General features: G+C 29.9%; 1 protein-coding gene across 1 annotated transcript in view; it reads left to right on the top strand.

The window, feature by feature from the left end:
* The window catches only part of LOC118180050 (metal-response element-binding transcription factor 2-like), a 74,916-nt gene extending 48,358 nt beyond the window's left edge, over positions 1-26,558 (top strand). The window contains exons 6-10 of the mRNA XM_085820339.1: positions 2,263-2,327; positions 9,581-9,751; positions 19,116-19,197; positions 21,287-21,774; positions 25,673-26,558. Coding sequence (XP_085676465.1) covers positions 2,263-2,327; positions 9,581-9,751; positions 19,116-19,197; positions 21,287-21,774; positions 25,673-25,754 — 888 coding nt within the window. The 3' untranslated portion in view covers positions 25,755-26,558. The remainder of the gene's footprint in view (positions 1-2,262; positions 2,328-9,580; positions 9,752-19,115; positions 19,198-21,286; positions 21,775-25,672) is intronic.
* The last annotated feature ends 994 nt before the right edge of the window (positions 26,559-27,552 follow it).

Below are 27,552 nucleotides of genomic sequence, written 5' to 3'. Positions count from 1 at the left end.
CGAGATGAAATACTGCATTTAGTAAGGAATTATAGGCCAAATAAAAAAAATCTGCCCTGAAGATAAGGATAGTGCTGACAGATCAACTTCCAATTAATTGCGCGCCGCCGCATTCCCCCCCCCTCCATGCCACAGAGCAGCGTGAAATTGATAAACAGATTTCGGAATGGTTAGAGAAACAAAGGATATGCCTTTATCCATTTTTTTGCAGCAGTTAAACTTTTTGTTTGATGGACATCGAAACATACTTTCGCTTTGTAGATCCTTTGAGAGCTCCAGTATTGGAAATTCTATTTGACATAATCGAAAGTTCAAGCTTTCTTTTATAAAATTGCTTTTACTGTCTGCAAAAAATAATATGCCGGATCCAATTCGAAGATTAAGAAACAATGTAATCTGCAACATTAACTGAAATAGATAATTTTATATACCGTCCGTTATACATTAAACGCGTATGCGTAAATGTATTATGCGCAGCCGTAAAGGGTTTTACATGCATGCGACGCATGCGCAGAAAGTTTGTAGCTCTGAGGTCCGGATTATGAGTGTCCGAATTAACGACTTTTGACTTTTTATACAGTACCATGGGTGTTAGAATCAAAGAATATGTATTGTTAAGAAGGAAAAACTTCTCTGTAACAGGAGTGTCTCCGTTCCAACATAGAGGAAAACAGCTGCGTGTGAAATGTCTGTCACCAAAGCTCGAAACCCGTGTCGGAGTTCGAAGGTCACTTTATCAAGAATTCGTAAAATGAATATCATTTAAAATTTCTTTAAACTTTAAAGGAAAAGAAAATATTTTTTGAACAAGTAAATTTATTAATGAATTAGTTATTTTGAGGGGGGAATCTACAAAATTCCGTGTTTAAATTATTGTGAAAAATTAAAAAGAGAAACGTTTTGTCAAAGAACGTTTCTTCTTAACAACAGTTCCTCAATTTCCTGTACACATCGCGGAGAGGGAAATTCTGGCTGCCAGGTTCTGTCGCCAAATCCCTTGGTGAATTTTCCCTCCGCTTTCTAGGGGCGTAATAGCATTACATCTGTGGAACCTTTCCTTCTTTACATAGACGTTCTTTGGTTAGAATAACCTCCATATATGGTACACACGGGATTTGGCAACATTATGTATAATAAGCAGTAAAACGGGTCATTTTGGTGTTGCTGACAATTTTCAAAATCGTGCCCAAGGCCTTACCGTATACTAGAATTTTACCCCAAAATGTTTTAAACCTTTTTTGTTTTTTCTTTTTAATAAATGCCTTATTTGTCATTTTGAAGTAAAATAAAAAAATTGTAATCAGTCATCTAGGCTAACCATTTAATGTAACTGTATTTGTTAAAATATTGATTATTCTAATTCAATTTTTAAGTAATTATCTTTATTTTTATGTTACTCATATCATTTAATGTTGCTTCTTCTCTCTAAATTTATTGATTATTAGTAAATAATACTTTCAAATTTCAGAAAATTTTCTCTGGCATAATCCTGAAATTAATTCTAGCAGTATGATAAATATTAAATTCCATCAAGGAATTTAATGCACATATTTTTTTGCTTATGTATGCTGCTAAATAATTATAAAATACCTGAATTTATTTAAAAATATCATTAAATAGATTTCTTTCTTTTATTTAGCTGCAAAATGTCTGCAAAAAAAGACTTTTTTTATTCCAGATGGGGCAGATTCTAATCTAAGTCTTCAGTGGAAAAAACAACTCCTATTATAGTTATAATAGTAATGCTTTGGGAATTATATATATTATAAGTCATATGTAATTGGCAAATTTGTGTGTTTTCAAGTAATGCCGTAATTAATTTACCTCTTAGCACAGCCAACTTGCATTACGTGGATAGACTGTAATTTTCTTAAAACACACCTGGAAAACCTGGTGAAGTCAATAAATTTCATTCTCCTGTTTGCGTGGCAACCCTGAATCACAAAAGTTAAGCTTAGGCCTAGCTAATATCTTGAATTGAATTTATTCAGTTCTCATTTGTTGATGGGAATTAATTTAATTTTTTTCAATAATGGTCCTTAAAAGTACTTAATTTCTATGTGCAGAAATGCCTACAAACATTGAATATGTGTTATTAGTACAAATGCATATGATAATAATTTAAATCCCTCCGACTTGGTTTCCTAATAAAATACATATAATATTTTAACTCTGTGCTATAAAATTTACAAATCAAAGTTGTAAAATTTTAATAGATTGTATGACTTTTATTTCCTTTTAAAATATTTTAAATATTTTCAGATTGCAAATGAAAAAAATCCAGATCTACGAAGTAAAGTCTTGCAAGTCTTGCAGAGTTTTAACATGTAATTACCTTTTTTTATGTATCATCAATGTACAGTAAGCTTAATGATTAAGTAAATATTAATGCACTAAAATTCTGAATTGTGGTAATAAAAAACTGGATATTTATTCCTAGTAGTATGCACATAATCAGTTTATGTGTTTCACTTCAGCCATGTTTTACATATTTGATTATTAATTTCAACTCAAAAACATTAAGAGACAAATTTTCAGCATCTGTATTTGTAATTTAGCTGAATTCATCCCAGTTCTTCAAAACTGATAAGAAGTTTAATCTGAAACTTGTTTTTCTATAAAATGAAATGCTGGGTTGAAAGAAAGGTTCATTATTTTAAGTTTCTGCATGAAGCAGCAGCTTATATTGATTTCTGTTGTTCTGCATTGCTACTGGGCAACTTTTTCCTATTTGCTAAATATAAAGGGGGGAAAACTTATTGATGATAGTTATATGTCATTAAAAGTCGTTTTAAAAGGCTCCAAGCTTTCACATTATAATACAGTGAAAAATTCTGACTTTTCTTACATAACCATCATTCTATTGATGGTTGAAATTGCACTGCTTGTATTATGAAGAGCTTATGGATACTAATGGTTTTATATGCTAGTAAAACTATTTTTAACACAGGATTCAATACTTGCTCTTTTTATTTGTTTTTATATAAATAATGATAGGTTAGTATTATCTACAGGGTGTGTATCATGGCTTCATTTATGAAATTTTTGCTGAAAATGCCTTAGTATTCTAGTGCTTTTCTCCCTGTTTAATTTTGTTCATGTGAATTAATATTCATTAAAGTTAAAATTTAACTATTCCAATCAGGCATCACAATTTTGTTGGACATATTTTTTTTTCTCGCTGAATCCTTCAAATATTACAAATTGTCTTAGTTATAAAATTCTGTTTTACTTTATGTGGTTATTGCTTATTTTACATATTATTTAAAAAAAATGCAGTACAGTAAGCCTTTGCGTAACACGCTTTTGCATATACAGGTTATCTTAATTGGCTTCATTTAATTTATTCGACATGAGAATTTCAGTTATATGTGTTATGCATTCGAGCATCGGCAAGACGTCGGACATTGCTTAGAACATCAAAATCTGAGCTTTTAATGTTTTCTTATTCTCCATGTGACTACCAGCGGCTGAGCAATAAAAACGCTTAACACCTGTAGTTCGGTCTGAGATTCAAATCTTGCAAATAAGCTGGCTGCATGGGCGTTTTCATGGTTTCCCCCATGTATAATGTGTATACTAGTCAGTTTCATTTAGAAATCCTCCATGAAGGCATCCCTCCCTTTGGCTGGCACAATAAAGCGATGAACTGATGAAATGGCAGTTTAGAACAAACCTATATGTATTCATCCCAAACTCTTCAATTTCTATGCTTTTAGACGAATATACCATTACAGATGATGCTTTATTGATGGCATATGTAAGCTATTTTGATGACAACAATATATTATGAGAAGAAATGCTGTTTGTAATAAATCTCATCTCAAACACAAAATGCAATTGCCTATATTTAATACTTTACAAAAAATAATGTTCCTTTGAATAATATTGTGTGTGCTACTGATGGAGCCACTATCAATGGTAGGTCGCTATGATGGAATTGTTGCTTATTTGAAGCAAGAAATGCCAAATATTTTATGTATTCATTTTGTGGTACACAGACAACATTTTGTAGGAATAAACAAAAGTCTCCATTCATTGTTAACTATAGTAATTCAAGCTGTAAACAAGATCAAATCAAATGCAAAGAATGATAGAGTGTTTCGGCAACTGTGACAGGACAAAATGAAGATTTTATTATTTTACTTTCGTATACAGAAGGTTGGTGGTTGTCAAAGGGTACATCTTTGGTTAGATTTGTAGCATTATATGATAGTCTTATACAATTTTTTGAAAGTAATAATGAGTTCAATCTGTATCAACAGTTAAAAACAGTAAAGAATGATGCCTTTTGTTTGCAGGTATTTTCAAGAGATTTCACAATGTCAATTTTCAGCTTCAAGAAGTTAATAAAATTCTAATAGCATGCCAAAGTATTGTGCTGCTACACATATTGACAAACTTGAACTACTTCATCATAATCTACTGAAGTGAAAATTTCATGAGTTTCTTCAATTATCATCTATAAAAGATGATGTAACTCCAGAGGATATTGACAGATTCAGTAGCTGCCTCAACGAACTTAAATTGGACATGGAAAAACAATTAAGATATACGACTGGGTGAAAAATCCTTTTACCTTAGATATTGAAGGGACTGATGCAACTTGCCAAGGAGAAGTGTTAGAAATTTGATATCACGAAGAAAGTAAATATAAATTCGACACTGCTGGATATGAAGACCTTATGCCAAAATAAAAAATGCCGTTCTTATATCCAAATTTGTCGAAAATGATATACAATTTATTGATACCTTTCCCGACCTCATATCTTGTAGAATCAGGATTTAGTGTTGTTAATCATATTATGACCAAAGAAAGAAACCACCTGAATATTTCCAAAAGGAAACCTTCATTGCTTCCTCACAAAAATTGAAATGTATATTCAATATTTAGTTTCTTAGCATCAGTCTTAGGGATCCCACTAATAATTCAATTAACTAATGCAATTTCTGCGTATGCAGAATATAAATAAAAAGATAGATTTAACTATAATAAGTTGTTTTATTAGCTTTATTCTGCCAATCATAGCAAAAATCCAACTTGGTAAGTAATTATTATTGTATGCTTTAACTTGATGTAATTCTGCTTTATAAATTTTACAAAGTAAAGTTACTTTTTAAATCCACACTACTGTGGAGCGGCGGGCATTTAGAAAATTTTATTACTAACATAGATATAAAAGTAGGCAGTGGATATGAAAATGTTGACTACCCCTGCATTAGATAAAATAAAGCATGATAATGCCACTAAATAAAGCATACTACTAATGATACCATTTCAGAAGCAGTTCAATTTAAGAAACTGCATAGAAATGATTAAACTTGCATAGGAACAAGTAAATTCGTTAATAATAAATGCTTGCCAGCTTCAGTTTTGGCCAGAAGTTGTCAGCAGTTTTAAAGGAATTTGATTAACTGAAAATGAAGCCTAGATAGTTGTCCGAATTGCAAAAGCAATAGGTAGTGAAGGATTTTCAGATATGAAAAAAGGAGCAATCAAATAATTAGTTGTGAATGATGACCATGAAATGACAAATGAAGAACTGGATGACATACTGTGAAGCAGCTTCAGACTAGCAACAGCAAAAAAAGTCACAGTGAAGAAGATAAAAAGATTTTAATGTACAAGAAGTTAAATGAATTGATAAAAAAGGCATAGGAACTATCTTATTTCGTAATGGAGACTGAACCAAATGAAGGAAGAAGATGATACTTTACATGGGATATTGAAAAACTTTGCATTCCTTACTGCAAAACATTTAATGAGTTGCGACAGACCTTGTCCCAAGCAAAAGTTCTGGACTATTTAAAAAAATAATTCCATCAGGTATCTACTTATTAAGCACTAATGAAAATCCTTTCATTTAATATTTGCTTCAGTTTTACTTTTAATTATAATAATATTTTGGTTTGTATAAATTATACATAGTTTCTTAATCTGAAATCTGCCTAACCCATTTTTTCCATAGAAAGTTAACTTTTTACGTATTACAAAATTGTGTTCTTCAATGTGTTAATGACGTAACCCCCATATTCAGCAAAGGTTTACTATACTTCTCATTATACTGAGAGTTGCAGTTTTGAATGTCCTCCATAAAAATATTTAAAGATGTAATTTCGTTTATGTGGCATGTAATTTTATGTATGTTAAGCATTGTTATATTCAGTAAAGCAAAATATATTTCATTCTTTCAAAAAGGAATCTGCTCAATAGCCCTGGTATGAATCATTATGATTTTCACCTTTCTGAACATTAAAGTATAAGCATGTATGGGAAACAAGTATGGTTTCAAATGATACTTACTGATCATGCTATATCCTCTTCAAGTGCAATAAACAGCATTCATGGAAGATTAGATGCAAAACTAATGAAATACTAAATGGTGCATCTACTTCAGCTGACAGCCTTTAAATGTATTACTGGGACTGAGTGAGATGAGTGATAGAGTGACTGTAATGTCTTCAGAACACATGCAATATTTCCCTTATCTTTCATGAAAAAATATTGCAAAGGGAACAGAACTAGAATCTTACCAGATTCACTTGAAAATAATGAATTAAAAAAAAAAAAAAAGAGTATGTTCTAAAAAATTTTTGAATATAATCATGGATTTGAAAATAAAACATTTGCAGCATCCGAGTACTGCAGTCATTGTTGATGATACGGAGTTACTCTTAAATTTGCTATGTTAAAAAAATAATAATAGCTTCATATTGGTAAAAGCCTTGACGAAGAAATTTTGGAAATATAAGAATCCTAAGAGGATGTAAGATTTACATATGCTGTTTGACATTTATTTGGTGACTGAATTCAGATGAAAAGGGGAAATGCTGAAAAGCTAAACCTGAAGACAATCACAGGTTTGAATAGCTGCTTTTCCCAGTATAATAAATTGCATTATTTTGATAGTGTTTGATAAAAATACATCGAGAAAAGTATTAGTTTATAATTCTTAGAAAATATTTGGTGTCAGTAAGGAAAAATCTTATTAAAATTGTTAAGTCAAATCAAATGCACAAGTTAGAGGATAACTACAATTTCAGATGGACTCTGTAAATTTATTATACTAAATAAAAGTTAAAGTGAAATGAAATGCTATAGATTGACACATTAAAACCACTTTTAGACACTCGTAAAAAGCTTTTGCAGATGGCCCATTTGGTTTGCGCACTGGAACTGAATTCTATAGCCTGTCAATTTAGAAATTTTTGTTTGTTTCTGTTTTATTTTGGTTTACTTTAATTTTACCTGTGTGTGCCATTTTATTCTTTAGCGTTATGTAAAACTGTTCTGTATTTAGCAAATAAATGCCATGTTATACTATAATTTTTATGCTACTTATTGGATTTTTAGTTTTACATCAGTAAGTACAAGAGCACATGTTCCAAGTATTTCTGATAATTTTAAAACTTATTTATTTAATAAGATGGTAACGGTCATAAAATAAATACCCATGTAAATTATAATTAAACAACTATTCTGTACATTTAAAGAAAAGTTTTCCTTAACTTGGCTGTTTAACTATTAAGAATTAAAGTCATTTTAAAATAATTGATCCATGGTACAATATTTTCTCCTTCAGCAGGAGATTTTTCTAAATTTTTCAGGTGCTTCAGAGACTACAGGTAAGCAGTATCTAGATGGCTCTGTGAGTACTACCTGTCTGCAAATCTGTAAAATGCATTATTTTATCTTTAGCCCATCAAAGGCCACGTACAACTTAATGCAAATACAGTCAAATACCCAAAATCCACCAACCTGAAATCCGCATTGCCTCTCAATATATAAACATTCAGTTTATAGGTTCCGGAAACCGCAACATTGAGTACGAAATATCACAGAAAAAATACTTACTGAATAATGATGTCATAATTACTGAATAATAATGAGTCATAACGGAAATACCAAATTATTGACATAAAAGAGAAGTTTAAAAAAATAAGATAAAAGTTTTTTCCCTCTAATCTCTGCCTCAAGGTAAAAAAAGCAGACGATTCACTTAACTCTTCGTTCAAGTTCACGATTCATGTTGTTGTATTTTCCGAGCTTTGTTATTTCACGAGATTGTTTAGTGCTGCCTATTTTTTTATCCCGATATTTTGTGGATAAATTAAGAATACTTTAAATTTCAGCCCTTTTTAATTCAATGACAGATAAGAAACGCACTCACGATTTTACTGCTTGCAACATTGAAAAATGTTAAAGCAGTAAAAGTAAATACGTTGCATTGACAGTAACGCAAAAAAGTGCAAAAGATGAAGGCAGGTGCTACTCCTCGATTTATAACAGAATGGTATGGAATTGCGACACAATTGTGTATGATATACATAAAAATAAAGAAAAGCTGTTGAAATTTTACAGCAACAGTGATTCTAACACCGGAATCTGAAACCTGAAATCTTTACATGAGGCGAAATCGACAAACATCGATGCTGTGTACATATAATACAATGAATAATATAATCAATTTATATATGTAATACTAATTTAATGCATATAATAAATTATTGCAATAATGTATATAATAATTTAATTAAATGTATCTAATACGCATTATTTATTTTGCACTATTAGTCCGAATATTATGCTTTATCTTTTCTGTCTTGAAATCCGCAAAATCCTAAAATCCGTACAACCTCTGGTCCCAAGCTTTGCAGATTTCTGGACTTTTACTGTAATACTGATACTAAAAATGATTTATAGGTTTATAAGTTATTTTTGGATCAATCCATCTTTACTTTGCAGAACAATCCACATTGTGGGTTTTTTTTTTTTTTTTTTTTTTTTTCTAAAAAGCACATAAAATGATTATGAACAGTGTTGCATTTTGGTCTAAAGTGGGCCATCCTAATCATGTACACCCTTTCCATGCTTAAAATGAGAATCTATGAGGCTTGAAGGTAGTGGATATAATTTTGCAGCATTATGTTTCAGATATTCATAGGTGCAATAAGATTTGAATTTTGTTTTACAGATGAAAACATGCATTCTCATTGAACCTACTTATTGTGGCCAATTTTCTCACCCAATCAAAATACAGTTGAACGAATGTAGAATATATCTAGAAAATGAAGACCATTCATTTTTGTGCAGTTAAAAAGCATGGCTGTCCTGTAACATTTTCTCATAGCACTAACCTCACAAGAGTTGTTATGAGATACATAACATTTCATTTTAATTTTTATTTTTGTTTATTCTTTTACAGTGTTTGTTCCTTTCTTGACTTATAACTTAATACTGTTTCATTCTTATTGTTCTAAAAAGTTTATAAATTTATTCTTCCTCCTTTTTATTGCTACTAAATTTATAGCAGCTTTCAGTGCATACTTTAGTTCCAAGTTTTATGTTAACTTATTACTTTGTATCTTTTTTAAGTTTTTAATATTATATATATGTGTGTGTGTGTGTACAATTTATTAACATGTTTATTTATTTATTTTTTAATTTTCCGTCACAAATTTTGTGAAGTCAGTAAAATCTTCAGGCAATTTTATTCATTCAGTGTTTTTGTATCAATTTTTTCTTCTTTTGTTTTTATTTTTCATGCATTAAATTTAGTATCCTTGATTTTATTATTAGATTTAAATCTGGAAAAGAAATTAAAAAAAGTAAGAACATTTGGGGTTTAAGAGAGAGAACACCACCAGAAGCCCCAGTTGTTCAACCATCTGCAGCACGTATTCAAAATGATGTTGTTGTTTGGGATTTCCAAGTAAAAGAAAGAGCATATCAAGTACTTACTACCAAAAAGTATGAATTAGCAATACTTTTATAACTTTGCAAGAAATCAATATAGTGTTTTAGAATTTTAATGTGAAAATTGTTGCATTGGAATTTAATTTTTAATAGCTTTCTTGCAGAAAAATGCTATTAAATCTGTAGCACTTTCTTTCTTTAATAAAGCTGTTATAAGCTAATATTAGTTTATAGTCAATTGTATATCTCTTTGTCTGCTGCGTACATATTATATATATCTAATGATGCAAAAGGCTGTCAGCATCTCGGTAAATTCTGTTCACGATAACATGCATAGTCGTGCAGAAAGAATAATTCAATAAATAGAATAATGAGGGTAATAAGTTGCAGTATTACCTCAGTATATATCTGCTTTGAAATAAGTCCAACTTTGATATATGTCCTGTTTGGGCGCAGGTATTTTTGTTTGGAATACGATTTGGAGTTTGATGATCACGACTGCACACACAACTCTTCTTTACTTTTTCTGAGGCAGTGCCCATGAGCATCAGTATGCCTGTTGCTATTATTCAGTATACAAAGATTACAATATGGGTTATTACTCTGAATTTTCAACTGATTTTGTGTTTTTTCAGGTAAATTTTTTAAGAATGAATTTTGGAAAGTTAATGAAAAGAGTCAAACAGCCAAAACATTTGTTAGGATCACTGTGCAAGTAGAAAAGAGGTTGTTCAAAAGTATGAAAAAGGCATCCATATCTAAGACTTGGCTATTACATACCATATACTGATTACAGTGGTGTTCAGGGTTGTGGGAAACTAAGACAATATTAAATTGGCTAACGTTGCAAAGGAAGTAAATTCGATTACCAAACAGTATTCAAAGTTGTTAAAGCAGTTGAAAAAATTACTTTTTATCTGTATCTGTAGTATAGAAAACCATTCATGTACAATATCTTGTGCAGTGCTTCATTTATGTACAGTATATATTTCAACCATTGCATTTGTATTTTAGTATTAAAGAGTATTATTTGTATTTTAGTATTATAAAAATAATAATGATAAGATTAATGAGATTATTGTTTTCCCTTTATTTGTTACTGGGAAAATTTGTCTGATATACATCCAAGGATCTGGAACAGATTAAAGAAGTATACTGAGATACTACCATGTAAGAAGTTTCCTTGCCTCGTTGATTTACTACATAGTTGAATGAAAGAGTGCTAGAATTTAATTGGAAAAATAATATGCAATTTTATTTGTTGCATGTCCAAAATGTTACATGTAAACTAACTAAAATAATTTTATAAAGTAAAAATGTGAGTTCAAAATGATGAAAACAAATACTCGTAGCATTATAATGCACAGTATAATAATAATCCACAAATATCTGTAGTCTGCATTAAATTTTGGATGTGTTAAACAAATTTGGTATTTACTTCATTTCAGGTTAAATGTAAAAGTTTTTAGGGATTCTGCAATAGTTCTGGCAAATTTTGAAGGAACAGATGGCTTTTTATTTAGTTACACAGGGTTCGTAGCAGTTCTTACAAGTCTTTATATTTGAAAATAAAATATAAAGGCCCTTAAAGGTGCTTACGTTTTCTTTAAAACCCTTATTTTTTGTTTTTAGTGCTTATTTCTTGCTTTTAGTTTTTTTTTTTTTTTTTTTTTAAATCCTTTGTTTTTAACCCCTTAACTGCCGCGGGCATATATATACGCCTTGCTCAGCCGATGCGTTAACTGCCCCCCAGATGCACAGCCGATGCGTTAACTTTGCAAATAATTTTAGGTGTAGCAGCGCAAAGCAAATGATAGCAGTTTGGAAGGACGTATATATACGCCTGGGGCAGTTAACGCATCGGCTGAGCAAGGCGTATATATACGCCCGTGGCAGTTAAGGGGTTAATGAACGCGCATTTTTTCCCCCGTACCAAAGCCTAAACTAAATAAACAACTTTTCTTCCTTATATGCAATGTCAGATGGTGAATCATACTCCCGAAAATTGCTTTCCCCCCCTTCCTCTGCATTAACCTAACCTATGGTGCACGCGAGAGTACCAACAGGTGCATGTAGTTCTATAGGCCAAAGAATTGCGAAAACGTAGAAAATTCCGGTACATTCGGTATTCTTTTCCTCCCGACCAAATACTACACACGTTTGAATTTCTATCAAGATTTTAATAATTTGCATTCTCGTTCCGCGTAGTCAGTTCATATTCGTGTTTATTATGATCGTTATACTTATATTATGAGCATATGTATGAATATTTATAATAATATAGTTGCAGTAACTGCTGAAGTATAGATAAACTTCCAAAAATGGGTGTGTTTTTACACAGATTAGCTTTCTAAGGAATAATATTCGGAATGGCTTAAATAAAAGGAAAGTAATTGAATAGTCAAAATAATTTCATTTTCTTTTTCAATACATTATACAGTACGGAGGTTGGGAGTTTCTCTGCAAAATCTCTAATATTGAAGCAGCGGACTTTTTTTTTGTCACTGACCAATCTGGATTGAATAGGACTAAAAGTTTTTGTGGTCTACCCAACCCAAGCGAAGATTGAGTCTATTCCGGAAATTTAATACAGTCTGTTGAAATTTAAAATCAGAAACACCCCAGATTAGTAAGTCTCTTTCTTTTCCTTTATTTAGTTCTTTTTTCTCCGAATACCATACCGGCAGGTGTTGATTCCAATTGCATAATATCACATATGGAAGAATTACGCTGCACATATTGCGCAATAATGTTTACGGTATTTTGCATTGATAATTAATTTTGATGTTCAGTCTGAGATTTGTTTATGAACACTTGAAAGAGTTTTACTGTGCTTTCTAAGCAGAATATTTCTCAGTTCCGTTGGTTTTTATATGATACACATATCGATATGTCAAAATCATTCATTTAGCCTAAATTTAAATCTAAAGAATGGCTACAATCTCCCTCACTCCTCTTTTTCCAGTTACTATCTGGAATATTTGGGAATTTCCGAGTATGCGGGTTAGTTAAGCTTTTACTGTTAAAGGATGACTGCATGAAGCAATTTCCTGTCTTCTGATTTCAGAAATGTGCCTCTTTTTTACTTAAATTACTTTGTTTGGGATATATGTTAAAGGAAAACTGTTATGCAATGAAAATTTAGAAAATGTTCAGAATTGTGATTTAAGTTAAATTATTTAAATATTAATATGAGTGGAAAAATAAATTGTATTTATTATTAGGTGCCAAACGAATACAATTAATATGGCTTATTATTATTTATTTTCTATATTTTCAACTGAAATATCATCATTAAATTTTTTAATATAGTTTAGTTCTGCATAGTTTTTCCCCCCCTCTCATTGTAAACTAATTCTGTAAATTGAACTGTCATTTAAAAAAAAAGTTAATTGTTTTCCATTGTTGAGGTAATGCTCATTCTCTTAATAAATATTGCATTGCTCATATTTTAAATTACAAGTCTAATTTTTCTTTTAAGGTTATGCAGTTGTGTGTAATTAGACAGGTACTTATTTTTTCCTTAAAATGTGCTTGAAAAGTGCTTATAGGTGCTTATTTTTTTAACTAAAATGTGGCTATGAACCCTGTTACATAATTACAGATTGCTGTTTATATAGTTACATAATCTATGGATGTTTCATATTAAAAAACTTAAATAAATATGAGCTCAGAAATTATCTGACAAATTCATTAAAACTTGTGGCAGTCATTCCAATAGCTAAAACTCCCTAATAGCATTTAAAATGGCAATGAAATAGTCATCTTTATGAAATCATTACCATATAAATTCAATTAAATACAAATCTGAGTAGTAATGTGTGGTTTCAACAGTTCCCCCCCCCTCTTTATTGTGCTGTTTTGCTAATCTCAGAGTCTTACAGTATACGTTGACTATGCAAACCAATATTATGAATCTTTAAAGTTATATTGGTGATTTCCTCTAAATTATTCAAATTCTGCAGCTTCTAATTCATTAATTTTGAAGGATTACCAAGAATCTAAAATAAGTATGGGGGGACATAAAAAAAATCTGAAAGCTTTCAGATTTTATATTACACCCAAAAAGGCTTTTTTTAATAGTTTTGTGTGTTACCTTTATTTTTTAAGTATCATGTTCTTACTTCGTACTTAAATGATAAAATACAATTCAACAGCAATATCACAAAATATTTAAAAGAGAATTTTTGATATACAGTCTCACGCACTGGAGATAAAAAAAAAAATCATACAGTTTTGCCATTGCTGGCTTTGAAATCGTTGAGTTCCTTAATCAAAAATTCATAAATGATTTACAAAATATGAAATAGATAATAAAACAAATTCCGGTTAATCTTCGGATCATGGTAACTTGGCGAAAATTTGGCGACCAACCCTGCTACAGCAACCTGCTAGTTTTTTTTTTTTTTTTTACGCCGTTTTGTTTTCACAAAGTAAAAACATGAGTTTTTTTTTTCCAACGATCTGCTAGCCGAATTACGCTTATGCTAGAACTTTTATAGAACAAAAGTGCTTAATCATGACGAAGATTAGGTGCGAAATTGGGAGAAAGTTCAGAATCGCCCACTGCTTGCCATGTTTTTAACCTTCTGAGCGGCCAGGGATTTCGCTAAGAAAGCACAAATTTCCCAAACTTACTATGAGAACAAATTATATTTTTTATTTTAATGTAAAAACTCTCCTGGTATTTCATACCTGGATTTCTTTTCTTTTGATATATTTCCTTAATTTCTTAATTTCCTTAATTTCTTCCTTAATTTCCTTAATTTCCCAAACTTACTATGAGAACAAATTATATTTTTTATTTTAATGTAAAAACTCTCCTGGTATTTCATACCTGGATTTCTTTTCTTTTGATATATTTCCTTAATTTCTTTAACATATTTTAATATTCACGTAAATATATGTTCTTACAGACATTTAACTTATTTTCACTTAAAAAACATCCCAGAATTGCACAATAATGGCATTGCGCACACTCTTGACTTTATCCATGTACACTGCTAAAGTCCTAGCTAGTAACCTTTATCGCCTTACCAAAATGTCGCCAAACTACCTGTTACCATATTCCAAAGATTAGCCCAAATTCGCGTTTCCAGAGGCCCATATTCAGGTGGCGATGTACATTATTCAAAATTTTATGGTATTAAATTTCTAGGTCACAACGCAAGAAACATATATATGTTTATGCAGATTCCACATTTTTTAATTTCTTTAAATATAATACAGGGCTCTAATACTTGGAGGCAACATACATCGTTTATAAAGAATCGACGCAAAATGCCAAAAAAAAAAAATTAATAACCCTTCTAGGCTGATGCCCTTTGTGCTAAAAAGATGTTGAATATTTCCATGCCCACTAAGCAACAATTATCAAATTATTTGGCATTACATGAAACCAAAGTGAGGATTTTATTATTGTGATAGGGCATCACTCGTATCCATTGTTCACACTGAATCATATTGTGTAGTGACAGCTACTGTTTGTGAAAATGGTCAGCAGAAAATTATGAAAAGTTTTTTTTTAACCAATTACCTCAAATATTGATTTTTCAGAAAATTCATCAGAGCAAATTTAACACTTTTTTTCCCTTGTATATCTATGACCACAAACTTTTTCAACAAATATGCAATGTATTTATAACATACTTTTGACTGGATAAATAAATTATCTTTCTGTTGAATTTATTTAGCATTTTCAGGGCTCGCTTTTCTGCTCTTATTTTAAATGCAAATTGTGAATTTCAGCAAATTTTATTATTTTGAATTTGTGTGGTTAATCAGTTTTAAAATTATACTGCATGTATCAAGAATTTATTTATTCACTACTTTTCATATGTTATATACAAGCATGGTGTACCTATTAATTTAGGTCAAACAATGCCTAGTTTGGTGCATGTAAGACATGGTGTACCTTGTTTGTTTGCATTCAGCCCACAAGTAAGCATGTTTATATCAGCAGATGACTAAAAACAGCATTCATAAGTTTTTTTTTTTTTTTTTTTTTTTTTTTTTTAGAACAGAAAACATGGCCCAAAAAAAAAAATCTGAAGAACACAGAAATTGTCTTTTAATAAATACAAAAATCACTTCTAGTACTTTTCCTTCCATCAGTAATTCAGGTATGCATACATGGATCATAATGACAGAATTAACATAGTACAAGCTACCAGAAGTATGCTATAAATGCATTGCATTTTTGTTAAAATGTTTATTTTCATATACATAGGAACTCAGTTTAGGGCTGTCGAAAGTTTTGTAAACATTGCATTTACAAGTATGTTTATGCTATGTATGTTTACTTTGGCTTGTGGATAAAATTTTGAAACCAGTAATTCTAAAGACTTTTCTAAGGTTAAGAACAAAAAACACTGCAAGAAAAGAGAGCTAAAGAATATACAGAAATTTTCTTTTAATAAACTCAAAACATCAGTTCTGTTGCTTTTTTGTAATATTAGTAATCCAATTTTGCATGCATGGAGCATAATGGCAGAATTAAGTATGTGAATTAAATACAGGGCAATCATTTTTTCTGGCTGTATTTTGAGAATTCTATGTATTTTGGGAAAAAGAGTTCTTTACTTCCTCAAAATATGAATATAATGTTATTTCTGTGTATGCAATTATAATTTTTAAATAGTTTTATAATGAATAAATCTTGATAAAATACTTTGTTTTTTACTTCCTCAAAATCTCTCTATAGTGTTCTTTCTGTATATGTAATTATATTTTTTAAGTTGTTTTATATGGAATAAATCTTGATAGAATAATTTCTGTGCAATTAAAGCACAGAAATTATTCTATCAAGATTTATTATTTATGTGAAAAAAATCCATATGTAACATAAAAATTAAAAAGGGTAAAATATCAACAAATTTAGAAAGACATGACTTATAGTCTGCAAAATTTACTAATCTGCAAAACTTATTGCTCCAAGGTGTGCAGATTTAAAAGTTGAAGAGAATTGTGGGAACTAGAGTTATAGGATTCCATACGCAAAAAAAGTCAGGTGTTGTGGAGCTTGCAATTAAGGGGTTATCACACCTAGCGACGGTCCCTGTTAGATGGCACTTTTCTGAGAAACAAGATTCTGGTTTAAAAGGGGGGGGGATTCCTAGAAAAAAAAACTCCACTGGAAGCGAAGTTCCGCCTAGCTACGGAAACGATGTACCGGCTATACGAGATTTTTTTAAACATTGCCGAAAATGTTTCATCTGCAACTCTGTGCCAGGTAGAGATCAACCAATCAGACGAAAGTTCTGCTTCCGAATAATCATGTGATCCCAGTCTGAACTATAATCAATTACTGTTTGGTGTTCAAGGCTGTTTAGTAAGTAAAAATAGTAGGCTAGCTACATAGGTTTCGTGGAAATGTGCGGGTTCTGAGAATTATCCCTTTCGACGTCCAGGTCCGCCTAGCAGAAACATATGTGATTGGGATTTTAGAATGAAACTGGGTTGATGTAAGGAGTCAACTCTTCCCGGAAAAACAGTTAATTTTAGATTGCTGTTTGTTATGCCAGAAGTAATAAAACATTCATCAAATTTTGACTTGAAGATGATGCAAACTTTTTAGGAGCAAGTTTTTCCATATTATTTGTCAGATTTAAGACAGTTTAGGCTCCTGAGAAATGCCAGTATATAAAGACCTGAAACTAAATTGAAAATTTACTTTAGTGAGAGAATTTAAATAAAGTATCAGAATGCCATTAACTGACTTTAGCAAGTAAAGACTGAAATTTCCAATCAAATTAGCCCATAATTTTACAATTAACAAAGCACAAGTACAAACTTATAAGGTATTTCTCCCACTTCCCTAGTGTGCCTTCGTGGTGTAACGGTAGCACGCTGGGCCGGTATTCTAGAGGTCCGTGGTTCGATTCCCTGCGAAGGTGGTTGCATATTTTTCATCTTTTCTGCCTCTAAAAAAAAAAAAACCTAATGACTCTACAAGTGGCCCCCGAACTAAAAGGTTTGTGGATGATGATTCTCCGCACCCAGAATTTGGCAACTAGGTCCCCTAAAACCCTAGTCGCCCTTTAAAAAGGGGAGTATATAAGGTATTTCTCCTACTTCCCTAGCGAGCCTTCGTGGTGTAACGGTAGCACGCTGGGCCGGTATTTCAGAGGTCCGTGGTTCGATTCCCGGTGAAGGCGGTTGCATATTTTTCATCTTTTCTGCTTCTAATTAACCTAATTACTCTACAAACTTTAAAACAAAACTGCATCAACCTCGAAGACTTCTGCTTGTCTCGCTGTCAGCTGTACCTAGCTTGCTCTCGAGTAGTAAATTCGAAAAATTTTTAAATATATGGTACAATTGATAGTTATTTGTTGTTTTTAATGTGGACCTAAATTGATTCGTTTTTTAAGATGTTTCATATTGCTCATATATTTAAATGTGGGTTTTTTAATCAAAATTTACAATTTATATTTAAATTGATGTGGGTAAGACTTCCAGCACTTTTCTGTTGTCGAGCCTGGACTTGTCACCAAATTTTTTCCTAAAGTTGCCAAGAGGTTCATGTGAAGTCACCATTTTGCTTTAACAGAGTAACATTCTGTGAAATTAATTTCATTGTAATATTTATCAAGGATATGAAAATTTGGAACTTAACATAATGACGAAACATCTTTGATACAATTTCTGCAGAAACAAGGAATTATTCAGTATGAAAGAAAGATGCAAAAAACCACAAAATGAAGCTCTCCTTCAATTCCAATGAAGCACCAAAGTGGAGGCATAAAGATACAACTTTCCAAGAAAATAAATCTGACCTGGCCTTCCATGGCTTCTTTGCGCAGCCTATTAAATTATATACACTTTTTTTGCTGCAATTCATTTGCACTTTCTGAAATTATTGTAACTTACCCAAACCTTCAAAACAAGTTAAAAATGACATCAATAATTGCAAATTTTGAAATTAAACATCCATGTCAACTTTTGTCAGTGCCTCTGCCCATAGCCAGTTAGATTCTTATTAAATTAATTTATGTGTCAGAATCATTAAATTGCAAATGTTAAAAGATACTTTCAATGATACCCACAGTTTCATGCCTCTGCACTAATTTAAATCTGCTGACTAAAATTTATTTTTCTCATTTCTTCGAAAAGTTTATTTTGATTAAAATTTTGTCATTTTTCAAATATCTGTTATGTTATTTTATTCCGTAAATTTTTTCTCAATTTAACCTCATCATAAATATTTGCTGATTATTTTTATGCTTCAACTTTTTATCCAAATCTTCAGTATTTGGCGATATCTGAATCCGATCCTGATAATGGAAAAGTACCTAATTTTGTGGGAATAATCAATGTTATTATTTTTGGTTTTATGGAAAAATTCAAAACTGTAATTGTATTTATAAAGAATTTTATTCAAATGCTTTATATTCTATTTGCTTATTTTACTTTATAGACCTTTGACAAACAAAGATGCGTCTAAAAATGGGAAATCGAAAACCAAAACGTCTGTCACAGCTCCATCTCGACCAAAGATTGTAAGTTTACATACTTAATTCTTCAGATTTAAAAGTAAGATTTTAGAAAACTTACTTTTTAGATCTCTTAACAAACATATTATGAACAAGACATTATAACTATAATGGTGACATGATGAGGATAATCATTATACAATATAAAAGTGAACAATATACATGTCGCTAAAACTCAGAAACGAGTCCCAGTGCAAGCAAGGGAGTTATATGGTGTGGTAGCACTCCATGCCCCATCCATGAAGAAGGTTCTTGCTTTTACCTGAAGGGTGTATTTTTGTAGATATAAGGACTGTAAGTTTCTAAAACAGGCCAGAACATTCTGGAATGTTCAGAAATAGTCTGGAATATTCGGGTACATCCTAGATCATTGTGGAATATTCCAGAACACTCTCAAATGTTGTGGAATGTTCTGGAATATTGTGGACCCATTCGACCCTTTTTTGTTTGCATCAGGCTACCTGTTGGTAGGGGTATATAAAGATCTGTCATGGGTTTGAACATCAGTTTCTTATCAGTGAAGTGCAGTGACTGAATATAAATCGAAAATAAAGTGTGTGAAGTGTACTTAGTGTAACCTTGAAGAAGGTGTTAACTTCCTTACAGAATTTTTAAACTCTTTGTAAGAAAATTGAATCTCCGATGATACATACAGAAATCTGAACTTGCCAAAACTATGCAACAGAACAAGGATGGTTGTTAAACAGCTATCGAATTACATCATCGAAGCTGAACTTATGACCGGAAAGGGCACACAGTATTTATTACAAGAATTCTAATGATATCTACTGAATTGCCATTCCAATTTTTAAAAAAATGCAATATCCAATCAAATTAGCCTATAGTGTTACAATTAACAAAGCACAAGGACAAAGTTTAAAACATTGCAGCATCAACCTCAAAGACTCCTGCTTGTCTCACTGTCAGCTATACTTAGCTTGCTCTTGAGTAGGAAATTCGAAAAAGTTGTACATATATAACCTGGGTAACAAAATTAAAAATGTTATATAAACAAGTACTGTAAATAGTTAGAATATATTTTCAATAAAAAAATTTCACATTTTATATTTTAAAGTTTATCCTTTTATTCCAACTACCACACAATCACATATCAACTCGAGTGAAGCTGGATACCCCAGCTAGTATTATTGACAAATGCCATTCTTTATCAATCTTCATAGCTACTTGTTTGTTGATAAGATTTAGAAGATTCATGTATTTCACATTATAGTGTTAAAAAATTGTTTGCATATCATAATTTAGCATTATTAAACTTCTCGGTAAAGTTTCTTTTTTAATTTATCCATTTGCAAACATGGTTAAAAATTTAAAATAGATTTGGCAAATATTTCATCTTGAAGTGTCTCAGTGTATTTTCAGAACATCAGTCCCAGCTAAACTAATTTCAAAAGATATTCTACTCTCACTTCTAGATATATACGTTTTTGATAATTAAAAATTGAGCATTGTCGTTTGGCTTTTTCTTTTCAGTTGATATTATTAGTAATACACTATAAGGCTCCATAAAATACTTCACAGCCATTTTTATCTTATAACATTTTAATGATATTAAACATAAAAACAGTATTTGATCAAAATTGTAATTTAAATTTAAATTGCTATTTTTGATAGGGTGAATACTAAGAAGAGAAACTATATCTTAACCAAAAGGTTTTGTAGAGCAGTTAAAACTGATTTGGCTTATTAAATATCATTGTACTGCACTCAAGAAGAAGAAGAAATGCATATAACTAACTTGCTCATCTGAATTTTATTATTACCTTGAACTAAAAAAATACTTGATCTGATAGATGATCTAGATCACTAAAAATTTATAAAAGTGTTAGATCGAATCCAAAAATACTAGCAGTAGTCACCATGCTTATAATTGAAATTTTTGTACTTGTTTCTTAAATGTTAATTGGCAAATTTCAATTTTTAAAGTAATTTTTATTTGGCGAAAATTCATGAAACCTACAGAATAATTGCTTAATTAGTTAGGAAGTATTTTCTTGTTTTGGGCTGGTAAATTTTTATGTATTTATTTATTCTATTTGTTTCTGTGTATGTCATTTTATCTGTTCTTCTTTTCTAGAATGAAGTTTCCAAATGTCGAGGTAGTGTACCTCATTGTGAAAATGGGATACTGAAAGCAAAGCACCGAACTCAGCGCACTAGTTGCATATCGTTTAATGAAGATTCAGCTCGTTTGGGACTTTTGGACTCACTCATACCTTTTCCACCAGATTTTAAGCATCGCAATAATCCTTTTCAAAAGTCATCTAAAATGAACATTCCTAGGCGTTTAAACCATCAAATAAATAAAACACAAATTAAACATACAAAGAGAAGGCATGAAGAAAATTCTTTTATTGAACCAATTCAAAATGGCAACCATAATTTAATAGATAGCATAAGAACATCTTATTTTGAAAAAAATGCACCAACAACTGGTGCTTCACTAGTGACTACCAAAGATTTATTAAGTCATGAAATGTTACCTGCCAAGAGAGACAGTATTTATATTATAGGTAAAAGGGTTACAACTACAGGAAAAGTACAGTTTCTGTGTCAGAAAAATAGGTAATATATTATTTAAATCATGGTTTTTCAATAATATTTGTAAAAAAAGTGTTGTCTGATTTTTACTATGCCTTTTTTTATAAATCTTACTACAGCTCACATTGAATTTTATAATTTCAATATGTTGTACTGGAAAGAATTTATTTAATTAAGATATCATAATTTAAGGCAAGCTATTTATGCTTCTGTTCTAATATTTTAGAAACTTGAGATTGGTGAATTTTAATAAATACATTTTTTACTACCTTGTCTTTGTTAATTCACTTGAAATATAGATTGCAACATTATCTGTTTGTCATAAAACAAATTTAGAGATCTAATGTGCCTTAGATAGCTTAAATTGGATTATATTGTTTTTTAATTTTGTATAAGTGTCACATTCTATCATCCTATATTGCTGTTGGAATATATTTTTACTACAACATGCATATTTAAATAGCTTGAATTTGTGATAGTGCATTCATATTCAATTTTCTAAATTATCTGAATGATATGTAGTCACATAATATAGTTAAAAAGTATTTGATTATATAAGTGCTTTCAGGAAGCATACTGTGAAGATTTGGCTATGCTCTTCTTAATCAGTGAAGTGCTTGTTTGATTTTATTGTATGCATATGTAGATTTCACAGTCTAAATATAAAGTAATTGTTAAAAACGAATAATATAAGCAGATTTTGGCATTTGAGAAGGTAATATGTAGTTGTGTAACTGACTGAAAGATAAATATTTTCAAGTGTTTAGTATAATAGCATATTAATACTGTTATAGAAGTAAAAAGAAGATAATACATATTATCAATTTTATTCTAATTAAAATGTGCCTTTTATTTATACATAACATTATATTATGGTAAACAGTTTTAGAGAAGAAACTAGTTCATCTTGGTGATATTTATGGTTAGTAAATGTATATGTACACATATACCTTTCAAGTTTTCATAAAATTATAAAGTGATATCAGTTTATCTGAGTTATTATAGAATATTTATTTATATTTGCAAAGCAAGATGCATTTCAAGTCTTTTTACTTTCACTTAGGTATTAATACATTGCTGAAAGGTCTGTGCATTTTTAAAATATATTTCTGATTAGATTAATCTGAAAAGGGATAACAATATTTTTTTTAATATAGTAGTGAGATGCCAAGTGTATTAGTAAAAGTACTGAGCTTAAAAATAAATTTTAAAGCTATTTCTAAGAATTTTGGCACTGTTTTCAAAGTCAGTTTTTGTTTAAAAATTTAAACATCAACAGAACAGGTGACAGAAGTTTAAACTTGGAAGTGTGGTCTAATTCAGTAAACTTTTCTAACTTCAAATTTTTCAAATAATTTAATGCTAAATATTTTCAGCTTTATTTGTTTCACTTGTCTGCGTAATCAGATTTTCTGTAACAAATACAGATATAAATATCTCAAAGTTATAGGTTAGGTTTTATTGTATAAAAGAAGCAATATAATGTGAGGGTGTGAAGCACATCAGCTTTGAAAATGAGCCATAGTTCTTATGATATCAAATAGAAATTCTTAAATACAGACAAAACAGTGCTAGTTTCAAATTAAAATTTCTAGAAGCTATTTGATGTGGTTTCTCTTGATTGGAAGCAAACATATCTACTGTACAATTCCATTTGTTATCTATTGTATATTCCCATTTCTATATGCCAAGAATTTTTGGCATTTTTTTCTAAAGCTAAATTACAGGTTTGGTTTATATACAGATTCACTAAGCTTGCAAAGAATATAGATACTTTTCTGTTAACCAAGCACATGCAATAAATCCCCAAATATCGCATTTTTCAAAACTGTTTATATGGTCTGCTGCATTGTCCCCTAAATGGAAATTTTGATTTTGGGAAAATTTGCATGCAGCTTTTTCCACACCCGTACTTGTTTTTCATTTATGGAGAAATAGCGAGTAGCCACACTGTTGTTAGAATTTTCAGCAAATGGAGTCACTTGTAGTTTGAAGTACAATGTATAAAAATTTCTCTACGCGCTCATCTTTCAAACAGAAAATAAAATGATAGATACCACAAATCATACAGAAGACAACAAATAAATGAGAAAAATGTGCTAGCTTCAAACAGGATTAGAATCAAACCTATCATTGGCATCTAGCATTTTACTTTAGAGCAATTTGATTGCAAAATATTCCACCTGTTTTACCTGCTTATGTTTTCACCTTCATTGTAATATGTTTGAACATTAAAGGATCGTTTTTTGCTTATTTGCCTTATGTATGAGTTCTGAATTCTAGGCAAATTTTTGAAGGGGAAGAATGCACTTATATTTGGAATTATAAGGTAAATGCTTTGAGCCTTTTTTTTTAATTAATTAATTAATTAAGTATCCTTCTTGGGAAATCTTGTTTCTGTTTCAGTTCGTTTGTTACAAGATGTATGATCATTCATTACACTTCTGTCCTTTAATTGGCTCTTCACCTTCTCTTTTTTTTTTTTTTTTTTTTTCAGAAGAGGAAAAATTTTTCAAGGTAGGAAAAGTAAATTAGGTAGAAAAAAATACTTAAGTTTTATTGCCTCTTTGCTCAAGATGCATTAGATAATATATATATGTATAAAGAAATACAGTATGTGTTCACACCACAAAATTTTATTTTAACTGCTTGACAAATAAATAATACTAATCTCCTTAGTTAAAGATTGTGCGAGGTCACAATATTTAGCTGCCTTAAAAAAAGAGCTTTTAGAAGGAACGTTTTCAGCATAACTTTTTTTTTTTTCCTGCAAAAGCATGTGACTAAATGTCCTATTTTACTGAAGTTATATACAATAAGTCATATTTCACAGATACACATTATTTTTTTTCCTTAATTTTGAGACTAAAATTCTGCGATTCTTTTGAAGGTATTCCTTCTTTGAGAAGCTGTAACAATAAAGTTTGCAAAAAATATGTGGGCAATTTCTTTCAGGACAAGAATATGTCTGCTTTCCTCCCTAAACTAATAATAATGTCAGAAATTTTATAACATGTGGATGGAATAGGTTCTGTTCTGCCTTAATTCTAAGCAAAATTGCTACACATTTTTTTGTACAATTTCTTACTGTATTGAAAAACAGCATTTTAATCCTAGTGTGCTAATAATGTTTCACTTCACTGATACAAATCCAGTGCTGATTTTAATTGTGGTAGTAATTTTATTGAAAAAAGAAAAGCAAAGGTATGAGACATAGGGCATAAATTGCGAACTTTCACGAAATTTTGCTGTCTGAGATTAACTCTAAGAATTTCATAATTTGTCATTTTTATTAACATTTCTTCTACTCAAATCAAGATCACAAGGTATGAAGAATTTCATTAATAATTATCATGCTACTAAATAAACAATACAGCATACTACATTTTTTTAAAATTGATTTCAAAGTCAGATTCTGGAAATGCAATCAATGCTGTTCATATAAAAGTGATTTCCATTTAAATAGATTCTCTTTTTATACATTATATTTAGCATCCATGGATTTCCTTTATTAAATAGTTGGTTTTTTAAAAAGATCAGTTAACATAAAAATTGCTAGTTGATACTTGCAGACAATACAATTATTATTAAAAAAAATGATAGTTCAGTGCTCTGATTTGGATTTCATAACAGGTTTACTTCACTATTTTTTAAATAACTTCTTATCTAAAGTAGTGTTAAGATTATTTAAATATGAAAATAATTGACGATTTTAAAAATTATCAGTTTTTCATATTTACCAGGATTTTAAAATGGGCTTATCATTTTACCGAAAAAAAAAATACTTTAGAGTTTATCTAATATTTTTCTCATGGAACACACATCTTTCTTTACATATGGGAAACATGAAAGTATATCTAAAAATCTCTTAAGCTTACTGCCCTTCATTCTTGCCATCACTGATTTTGCACTCTTTTGACAGGGCAAAAGTGGAGAATATGATGGCAGAAAAGAAACCTTTCAAAATCACTATCAGTTGTAATTGCTGTAATTGTAGATGGTAAAACGCAGCAATTTTAAAGTTGTTTTGTTTTCGTTTTATCCTTGCATGGAAATCCGTGTGACCAAACTTTAAAACCTTAAACCTTTGAAAATTATTTTCATATAACCATTTCTTCAAATAAGTGGAATGTTTTGTTTGTTGAAGTGTGACTTTTTTTTTTCTGGTAATAGTGCTTTTTTCCCTGATTGTTAAACACTAGGAGTAAGCAAAAAGCTAACTGGTATTATCCGTATTAAATATGGTTATGTTTATTGTGTGTTCTAATATTAAAAATTTATTTATTCTTTCTAAAATAGAATTGTAGGATGAGTGTGATATCTTTGTATGCTTTTATGTAACTTCCTATTTTTTTTTTTTTTTTTTTACTTCTTTCTAATAATTAACTTGTTTTAATGATTTGTAGAAATTTTATTACTAAAAATTATTATTTTAACATAGTTAATCTGAGCTGTCATAATGATTTACATCTTATTTACTTTTTAATAATACATTTTATGCATATTGTAGGCAGTTTTCAGAATTTGTTTTATCAAAAGTAGGATTTGCAAGTGCTAAGTAAATTGTCATTTATAAAGGTTTTGAGTTTATTTACTCTAATGCAGAATTAATATTTTATATTATATCATTCTAAAGAATTCTAAAGAATCACATATATTATTATAAAGAACTCTCACATAGGTATCTCATATCCCTTTACAATTTTTTATATTAATCTCTGTGAGACATGGCATTTAATAATTTGTTAAATATTATTTTGGTATGTTTCATTGTTATTTTTTAAAACATAATATACTTATTAAAATCATTTGAGATATTTGGCTTAAATAATTTTTGCATGTTTGCACTAATATTATTATCATTCATGTTTCATTACATCCCCAAAAATAGTTAAATGATTTAAATTATTCAACTAAAGTATGTGAAAAACATTGTGATTAAGGAAACAATTATTTATTATTTAATTTTTTTCATTTGTTTTTAAATTTCTTAAGTTTGATTGAATCAAATCTTTAGCACTCAAGGATTTTTTTTTTTAGCTTAAAATTAATTGTAGTTAATGTCATTAATTTGTCAAAAAGATTTATCAAATTAAATTTGATCTTTAAATCTAAATAGCAAAATGTTACAAGATTTGAATATTGAAAATTACGTTTAAAACAATACAGTATGTGTTATTTTCTGATTATTTAAATTTTCATCCTTTTTTTTTTTTTTTTTGTGTGTGTGTGTGTGTGTGTGTGTGTGTGTACAGACTTTGCTTTTCATTTCATTAAAGTTAATTTCGTTTATACAAAAGTGATAATTCTAAAAGGTAAAGGTTAAAATTTTGAAAATAAAAGCTTTAAGTAGTAATGCCAGTGTTATGCTAAATTTAGTTTAACATAATTTAAATCAAATGTATTAATATACAAAAATAAGAAAAGCTTAGAAATAATATTTATGCATTGGGCAAAATGCAATCTTGCAAATTTCAAAATTCATCAAGCTTTGATGAGCTTTTGATTACCTTTAATTTTTTACTTATTTGCTATATTTTATAAGTTATTCCCCCCCCCCCAAATACTGGTCTACCTGTTTATTGTCACATATCTACTAGTTGACTAAATATTAGGTTAAATTTTCTTTATTTTGTTATATGTACTCTGTATTTGTAAAATTGTATAATATTGTTACATATATCCACCTGGATTATATTTTTAATATATTAACTTCAAATAGTTCATAGTTTTCTTTTTTCTCTCTCTCTCTGTCTAATGTAGCACTTTGACTGTGTTTCATATGTATTTGGTATTATCGCA

Source organism: Stegodyphus dumicola, chromosome 7 (assembly GCF_044657685.1).
Source record: "Stegodyphus dumicola isolate Sdum_Otavi_A_Nest chromosome 7, ASM4465768v1".
Lineage (NCBI taxonomy): Eukaryota > Metazoa > Arthropoda > Arachnida > Araneae > Eresidae > Stegodyphus > Stegodyphus dumicola.
The sequence above is the reverse complement of the archived record's forward strand: the minus strand, read 5'-3'. Positions and strand labels throughout refer to the sequence as shown.